This window comes from Arachis ipaensis, chromosome B10 (assembly GCF_059453495.1).
Source record: "Arachis ipaensis isolate K30076 ecotype BB chromosome B10, ASM5945349v1, whole genome shotgun sequence".
NCBI classification, from domain to species: domain Eukaryota; kingdom Viridiplantae; phylum Streptophyta; class Magnoliopsida; order Fabales; family Fabaceae; genus Arachis; species Arachis ipaensis.
In genome coordinates, this window is record NC_142435.1 from 21288527 (window position 1) to 21297465 (window position 8939).

Here is an 8939-nt window from a genome sequence, read left to right on the forward strand (position 1 = left end):
GCCATTTTCCCCATTTGATTTGATGATTATAAATTTATAATGGCATGAAGATTATAATGGGTTGCTGATTAATAAGCACCAGATTTTACAATAGACTTTTGAGAATTTTTAAATTTACTAGGCATTACTAATTTATACCAACTCCAAAAAAACTTACAAGGCTCAGATGCTCATTTCTTTTTGTTAGAAAGGAAAATTCAGTATGTTGTATCTTAATTAATTTATTTTTGTTACAGAAGTATTACACTTTGTAAAAATTTCAAATTATAGTAGTAGAAAAAGAATTGTACATATGTTATCATACAATATATCTAATATTATGTTCTCTAATATCAAGACCTCACTAATGAAAGCATGTTTTATATTATCTTATAAATGCATTTCCATCATCATATACAACACAACTAAAAAAATCCAAAATAAAATAGATCAGTAGATCACCATTCATCTCAAAGACTATTATTACATGATATCAATCTCTGATTTAGTTACTGTCTCATGCAAATCAATTGGATTTCTACTTATCAGTAACTTATCAGTAACTAATCATACGACAACTAGAACCGTAAACATGGTAACCTTGGCAATCACATCAAATCCAGAGCATAAGAGTTATGAAGAAACTGATATACCCTCTTTCCGATACAACAATCTACAATGAGGTCAACACATTAAAACAGAACAATACTTGTACATGGATACTCAGCGTGAAATTCAATGCTCATGGAAACACTGATAGATACAAAAAGAGTTGATTGCGCACTAAGGCTTAAGGATTTACAACAATCCTATTATATGTGAAGGACTTGGATGACTTTAAATACTTTTGAGGAATGGAAGTGACATAATCAAACCAAGGAATTGATTTGTGCCAGAAGAAATAGGACATTGCTAAGGGTTTTAGATTTTTGAACAGCAAATCAATTAGCACTCCAAACTACAAAGTTATCAAAGAAAGATAACACTCCTTAGAAGTTAGAAGACATCACAAGTTATAAGAAATTGATTGGAAGGTTACTCTATTTGACAAGTGTATATTTTTCAGACAATTATATATTCATGAGAAAAAAGAAAATGAATCCTTTTGTATTCCGTTGTTATATGGTGTGTCGCCGTGTAGTATATATCTACACGTAAAATAGAAAGAAAAGTTTGAATCTTTTTATATTTATTGTGATATCACATATTTAAGAGTGAAAACACAAGTTATTTTTTAGAATAAATGACCATTTGTATCCATGAGAGATAAAAACGCTGACATTTGTACCCATGAAAGCTCGAAACTAATCTTGTACCCATGATAGTTGCTGTCCGTGTGACAAAAGTGTCCTGGCTTGGATCTGAGCTTGGCTCGTGGGTTTCCGAACCTACGTGGCACTCCCACCCCCCCTCCCCAAAGCCATATCTGAGGCAACCATTCACCACAATCATCTTCATCTTCTTCACCATAACCTCCACTCGCCTTTGGGAACAGAAAGAACCTTCTGGAACCAATCAACCTCACCCCACAGTTCACCATTCTTCTTGCTAACTTGAATCTCAGCACACCAAATGATGTCTTTCCCATTCCCACCACCACACTCCCACACCACAACCAACTTCCCACCCAAATCAGCCATGGTAGCACCACACAGAAACCGAGGCAACCCCTTATGCAACCCCTTCAGCTCTTTCCATACCCCACTCTTCACATCGAACCCTTTAATCTTCCCCAAGTAATCGTAGCAATAAAGAATATCATCCACCACACACGCCCTCCCTCGCCACCCGAGGTCCAGCTCCGTTCCCACGCTCTCCCAAGCGCCGCATCGGGGATCCAACGCGATGCCGCCGCAATCCGCCATGGCGTACACCTTGCCGTCCACCACGGTGCTTGCGTGCATCCACTTCTCCCGAACCTTCGCGGGGCTCGCCACGCGCTCCCATTTCTCGGAGGCGGGGTCAAGAACCTCCGCCCATTTGGCCGACCAGGCCCAATTGTCGGCGACGCAGCCTCCGATGACGTAAATCTTTCCGTCGACGACTCCTGTAGTGGTGAACTCGTGGCCGACGCGCATGGAGGGTCCACGTCGCCATCGGTGGAAGCGGCAGTCGAGGAGCCAGATGTGAGAGGAGGGAACGTCGTTAATGGAGCCGCCGATGATGTAGATGATGGAACCGAGAACGGCATAGGCAGAGCCGATAGCGGGGGAGAAGGTTGGGTGTCGCGGCTGTTTGGTGGCAGACGAGAGGAGACCCAGGAATGGAGAAGGTGGCCGCTGCCGCTCTGGACTTTGGTGGAGAGGAGGAGCTAGCGTTGTGGTTTCTGGGCTCAGCGGAGGTGAGAAGAGGGGAAGAAGAAGAGAAAGGGGCGCGGCGGTGTGGGTTGTCGCCGGAGGTTGTGGTGAAGGGAGGTGGCTGTGGCGGTGCTGAGGTGATGGTGATAGAGGTTATGGTGGCTGGGAAGAGACAGTGATGGATGGGGATGATGGTGAAGAAGATGAAGATGATGATGGTGAATGGTTGGCTCAGATATGACTTTTGGGGGGTGGGGAGGGGGGGGGGGATTGCCACGTAGGTTCGAAAACCCACAAACCAAGCTCAGATCCAAGCCAGGGCACTTTTGTCACACGGACAGCATCTATCATGGATACAAGATTAGTTTTGAGCTTTCATGGGTACAAATGTCAGCGTTTTCATCTCTCATGGGTACAAATGGTCATTTATTCTTATTTTTTAAAAGACATAAGTCTGATGAGAGATGAGAATTCTAATTTGAAAATTATAGATAAAATATATACATAGAAAATAACTATTTACTGTATAGAAAAATAATATATATGACTTTTGTTAAGGTCAAAACAAAAAGTACATCCTGATAGCGCAAAACCAGATATATGCAATCAATTCACTCAGATCAAGGATTTGAATCCCTTGTATAAACCTTCCCACAAATTTCATACCCAAATGCAATGTTTTCCATTGATGGTATGATATGGTAATCTAGCAGCTACAATCAAATAGAGTGAAGAACCAATGAACCATTTACATAATAGGATAAATTAAAAACCAGAGTAGGTGCAAAATATATATATGATTTTAGGTCAGTTTTATTGATTATGGTATGCAAGGGTACCATTACCAATTCATTGACAACAACTAACCTATACAAAGCTCACTGACTAAATATCAGAGGCAAAGCTTATATCACTAAATTTCATTCAGAACGTTTTCCGTTACTTGAATCAAGTTCACTGCTATCACTCAGAAAACAGAATGCAGTTGTTATTCAGGTCCGAGTATGAAAGTTAAGGAGCAGCAGGAGCAGGAAAAATGCCCAATTTTCTCCGGAGCTCTTCCAAATCTTCATCAAAATGGCGCTCATAATATACACCCATAAGATCAGTGCACTGCATGCCAGCACGAATGGCCCAGGGGAGGTAGTGTTGATAAAATAAATTTCTCTGTTTTGGGTTGAATCTTGCTGTACCCCCTATGACAGACAGCATGCACATGGGAAGGTACATCTGCTCAAACTCTATTACCTTCAGTGCTGACTCCCCAATCAAGTTAGTAGGAAGGTCAAAAAGAGTATGCCAAAAGTCATGCACTTCTCGAGCCCGCATGGCTACATAGGCCAGTTCATCTGTTTCCATAAACCGCACGGGAGGTCTATCATCAGGTGAAAAGTTCCTGGATCCCATAAATCTAGCATAGGCAGCTCCAAATGTGTTTGGTGGTAGGTCCCAAGCATGTCCTACATTTGCAGATATAACACGAGGGCGCTCTAACAGCACTGCCTATCAAACAAGATCATGAAAAAGCATGGATTAGTCCTTGCTGTTGATATATATATATAATACGTTCTTCCAAATGCAGTGGGGCCAAGGATGAATTGCCAAACATCTTATATTATTTATATATTTATTTTTGTAAAATTTTCAAAGATTTTTGGCAACTCCGAAAAAAATGTTTAACCATTCCATTCAACTTTCTAGTCCATGACTCACTTTGGTACCATAACTTCATGGCATTTAAATAACGGACAATCCACTTTCATTCAATTTGACGTTTAACCATTCCATTCAACTTTCTAGTCCATGACTCACTTTGGTACCATAACTTCATGGCATTTAAATAACGGACAATCCACTTTCATTCAATTTGACGAGGACTATGTTATGAAACCAAAGAGTACTGAGGTAAATTCAAGAGATAATGGAGCTGGAAGAAATGAGGAATTGGTTAGCAAGGCTGGACACGTGGAAGAGAGTGCAGAAATTATGAATTTGGGCAGAGAAAGTTTCATCTGAAAGAGTTTGTAATCAGCTGATATAAAAAGAGAATGACAAAGGAACGAAATCATGTTAGTTAAGGTCCAATTTTGGATTATTCTCCTTTTTCCCTTCTTAGAATGGAGAGTAATTGCTCTACCATTTGCAGGTGTGGTTCAGCAGTGGAGAGTGGTGATACTAGTACTTTTTTCTACTTTTTTCCCCCTACTACCAATTTAGAAATTACAGTACTGCTCCATTGGTTTCGGATTTTCTTTATTTCATCCTTTGAGCTAGAACACAATATCTACTATTCTCTTGGTTTCCTTGTAATTAAGACTTGGGTAGTTTCTGCTCCACTGAGATTTGACTTGTTTGGGTGTTAGTAACTTCGTTATATCTAACTTATATCATAAATACTTTTGTGGATTGTTACAGACTAGTTCCACTGAAACAAGAACATCATAAATAAGTTTTAACCAATACAATAAGCAAATACAAAAACAAACTTACTCTTCCCTCTGTACTCTGCCTCATCCTTTCAAGAACTCTCTCAAAAGCAGGCTTCCCAGTTGTCTCCCCCAAAGCTGCAATCAGATCTGCCCTTCGTGGGTCTAACAATGCACCAACAGCCGAACCGACTGCAACAGCAGTCTGCTGCCATGTGTTAAGCCTGACACGACTACCTCCTATCATTGCAAGTGCAACTACACTTTGCAACCAGCAAAGTCTGACAACAAAACAGATTTTAGCCTCATAAATCATAATCCACCTCATTGTTTCAGTTTGTACAATATTAAACAGTGAATCTGACTTGAGTGATTAGCTATATAATGCTATGCAGCCCCTCAAAACAGAGCACACCAATGTCTATCAATAAGAATTTGTACAATTCAAAAGTCTATCTGGTACAATTCATGTGCCTGTAATTAATCTACAGTGGCTGCTGTGAACAATTTCAACTCTCACATTATTCATTGTCAGAAAATTCAATTCACATTAATTCCATGTACCCTAATCCATGCTTTCATGTGCCTGTAATTGTTATAATTTTTTGGTTTGAATTCACAGTAGCAATAGGTGGTGTCAGTCATTGCAATTTAACTTTGAACAAAGACTTTTCTTTAATATCTCTGCCGAAAAGCATTATACAGGTCCTTTGAGAGTTAATGAATTGAACCACAAACAAGTAGTTGTAAGTGAATTGTATTTTACTATAAAATGAGTTATATTTTTCCGCATTAAAGTTGAATAAGGCGGCTGACAGTCAGAGTAGAGAATGTGATGCAGCGAATATAGAAGGGCAGAAATACCATTACATTCAGATGCAATAATAATCAGAAACATCAGATCACAAAACAATAGTAAACCAAGTCAGTCGTGTGCCTATATAAAGGAAGTAGAGTTGAACACTGTCATAATTCTCTCTTTCTTAATATACTAATTATTTCAAATTCTTTCATTATATGTTTCCTACTTGAAGGGAAGAAGGGTGCAAAAACAGTATAACCTTCTTTCTCAGTCATTAACATTACCAATAACAAGGATATAACATTCTTCCAAATATGTAAACCTTTTTTCCTATATAAGAAGAGTCCTTCAAGCTGAAAAAGGAGAAACATTTTACTTTCAATAGAGCAAATGGTGTGATCTTTGTTGCAAGAGTATGTGAGAAATGCAAATAGTTTTTCCTTTGTATCATCGCTAGAAAATCAAGTAAGAAATTTGCTATTGAATCAGATGCAACAATTGCAAATCAAAGTTCAAAAGCAAAAATGACAAATCAGTAGTTGAATTCATCAAAACACCAAATCACATAACAATAGCAAATCAAGGGCCAAACTGATCCATCCATATTCCCCTTATGTATTATGTTTATGTTGATTATATTGCCCAGACATGGAGAAAAATGTAATAAGACTTAACAATTTTCTTTAAATATTGACAATTCAAATGACAAGCAAAACAAGCAAATTAAAACTCCAGAATGTTTCATTCTTTCATAAAATAACAAGGTTTAATTATACACAAGCAAATTAAGGCTCTATTGCTCCCGCTGAATTTAATCAAGCTTAAGCACACACACTAATTTCACCTCATAAGAGAGGCAAAACCAAAACTAATCTAATAAAATAGAAATTTGACAATTGAACTAATCCATATTCTTAACAGAAATCAAGATATCAAGAGAGGCACACAAAAGGAGATGAGAGGAGATCGGTGAAGAGACCTGACCAACGGCGAGAGAGAGGCACATAACACCAGAGGAGAGGAGATCGGCGACGAGGTCACAGGTTGCAGCCTCGCTGGAGAGACATAGCTACAGCAACGGTGGAGAGAGAACACAAAGCAGCGACCTCAGTGAGCAGATGGGAGTGATGTTGGACAAAGAAGTCGGCTGCTGTTCGGGTGTTTGACACAGACACACACCGGGGCTGCGGGAGAAGAAGATCAGGGGGTTTGTCGTAGTGAATGGAGAATGGGGTGTGCCAGTGTGGTAGTCATAGGGGTATTTTGGGGGTTTTTTCATTCATTTATTAATTTGAGATTTTAATATTTTTGTTAATAGTTTAGTGATATATATTTAAGGTTCTAAAAATCGGACCGGCCATCGAACCACTCTAGTTACTGGTTTACTGGTCTAACCGGTCTAACCATTGTTCAACTGGAAAATTGTTTTATAATAAAATAATAAATAATCATACATAAACTACAATATTGTTCTTAACTACCTCAACAAACTGAAGAATCTCAGACTCAACCTTTTCAACTGAATTAGCTTTCAATACTGCAACATACAAAACGGAGGCAAACTTTTCAGCCACCAAACATAACCATTAGGACCTATAGACGCAATCAAAAAATAAGAAGACTAAAAAATTCTGATCCCATGAAAACAAGCACAATGGCTCAAGGACGAAACAAAAATTTTTAGAACAATTCAATGACCTAAATGAAATAATAAATCAACAATTCATTGCATTTAAATGATAAACATAAGAATTACTTAAGTGAAAATTCATTGAATTTAAATTCATATTCAATCAGTTATAAGTTCATATTTTCTTCTTCTATCAATCACAATCTAAGCACAATTTCTTCTACATCAGCCTGAAATGTATTAAAAAATTATGATTTATGGCACAAATAATATGTGCAATTTAAATTATGCATTACAGTGTCACATTACATGTTTTTTGTGCATAAAATTTGACTGTGACCATCTTAGAGTCAGAATTATTGTTCACATTACAAGACACTATTACATTATTCTGGTTTGAAGCTTTGTTGTTGTCAGCTACCCCGCATTCTACAAACAGATGCAATTGCAAGATACTATGGACTAGAGAAAGGGCAAGTAGTTAAGATAACTTACAGTGGTGATATCACTCAGATGCATGTCAATAAAAAATAAAGAACACACAAAACAGCAACACAGCTGAACCAGAGCTCATTCAATAAAAAATCACAACACACAAAAACAGCAACACAGCAGAACCAGAGCTCATCAGTAGTCAAATAATCATTCAATAAAAAATTAACACACAAAACATTCAAATAATCAGTAATCAAATAATCATTGAACAGGGCATAAATAAAAAACGCAGAAGTTAGCAGTGAACTGACCTTCGAAGTCTAGGGTTTTTTTGTTGGTTGAGCTTCTGAGCAGTCTGAGCGAGGGGCAGAAGCACGATGGAGACGGAGGCCAGGCAGGGAGCACGACTCAGAAGACGATGGTGGGTTGGAAGAACCTGCGGCTGAGCAAACGAAGAGCAGACTCAAAGACGACGAGCTCGAGGAAGAAGCTGCAATTGGTGGGTTGGGGACTTCGAGCACGACGACCAGACGAAGATGGTGGTGCCTAAGCGCGCGACGGAGCAGATGAAGACCAGGGACTGACGCGCCGAGCTCGAGGAAGAAGCTGCGATTCTTGAAGGAGGAAGAAGCACGGACGACCAGACGACGATGGTAGCGCCTGAGCGCGACGTACGGCGGCAGTCCTTGCGGCGGTGGTGAAGAAGCTAGCGTTTCCTGTTTCAACTTCCTTTTTTGATTTGGGGAGAAGCTGTTAGGTTAGGTGTTTGGAACGAAGACTGAAGGGAAGGGAAAGGAAGGTCACGCGTGCGTGAACCAAAAAGAAAAAAAAAATTGGGTAATGTTTAAAACGACGTAGTTTCATCCAAACCGGCCGGTTCCGATTTCATTCCGATCGACCGGTTTTTGGTCGGTTCAATAATTTACTAGCAGTTTTTAATTAACGGTTTTACATGATTAACTAGATAGTTAATGCTGTTGGTTCATGGTTCGACTAGTTTAACCGGCCAATTCAGTCTAATTTTTAAAACCAACGCAAATAAAATTTAAGAAGTAAAATAAAAATAATTTAAAAAATATGATAAATTATACTTTTATAAGTAGTAAGCCATAGATTTAATTACTAAAAAGGTATGAAATTATTTTTTATATTATATTATTAAGGTGTAAGTCTTTTTTTTATTCTATTTAAAGTGAATATTTTATACTAAATTACCTTGTTTTATTAAGAAGAGAAAAAGACAAATAGGTTCCTAATCTTTTGTCGCGCAGATATTTTTGTCCTCGAAGATTGAAAAATACATTTAGATTCTCGACCTCTTAAAAAATCGGACATTTAGATCCTTACATTAAATAGGGTCCGTTAAACTC

At 38.4% G+C, this 8939-nt stretch overlaps 1 protein-coding gene and 1 pseudogene across 5 annotated transcripts; both read right to left on the reverse strand.

Moving 5' to 3' along the window:
- Nucleotides 1-1139: 1139 nt before the first annotated feature.
- LOC107620306 (F-box/kelch-repeat protein SKIP6 pseudogene) lies at nucleotides 1140-2487 on the reverse strand (annotated as a pseudogene). Its single transcript, XR_015906980.1, has one exon. The product of XR_015906980.1 is annotated as an F-box/kelch-repeat protein SKIP6 pseudogene (transcript).
- Nucleotides 2488-3023: 536 nt separating this feature from the next.
- On the reverse strand, nucleotides 3024-8386 carry LOC107622544 (coenzyme Q biosynthesis Coq4 family protein / ubiquinone biosynthesis Coq4 family protein). Of its 4 annotated transcripts, XM_016324479.3 has the most exons (5): nucleotides 7881-8355; nucleotides 6986-7041; nucleotides 6484-6688; nucleotides 4767-4983; nucleotides 3024-3779 (listed from the first exon to the last, which is right to left on the reverse strand). In XM_016324479.3, exons 4-5 carry the CDS (start codon nucleotides 4947-4949, stop codon nucleotides 3288-3290), a joined length of 675 nt encoding a protein of 224 aa, XP_016179965.1. In that variant the 5' UTR covers nucleotides 4950-4983; nucleotides 6484-6688; nucleotides 6986-7041; nucleotides 7881-8355; the 3' UTR covers nucleotides 3024-3287. The 4 variants fall into 4 exon arrangements, with proteins under 4 accessions (XP_016179965.1, XP_020969115.1, XP_016179966.1 ...); XM_021113456.2 differs by lacking the exon at nucleotides 6986-7041 and having other exon boundaries at nucleotides 7881-8381; XM_016324480.3 differs by lacking the exon at nucleotides 6484-6688 and having other exon boundaries at nucleotides 7881-8363.
- Between the last annotated feature and the right edge of the window lie 553 nt (nucleotides 8387-8939).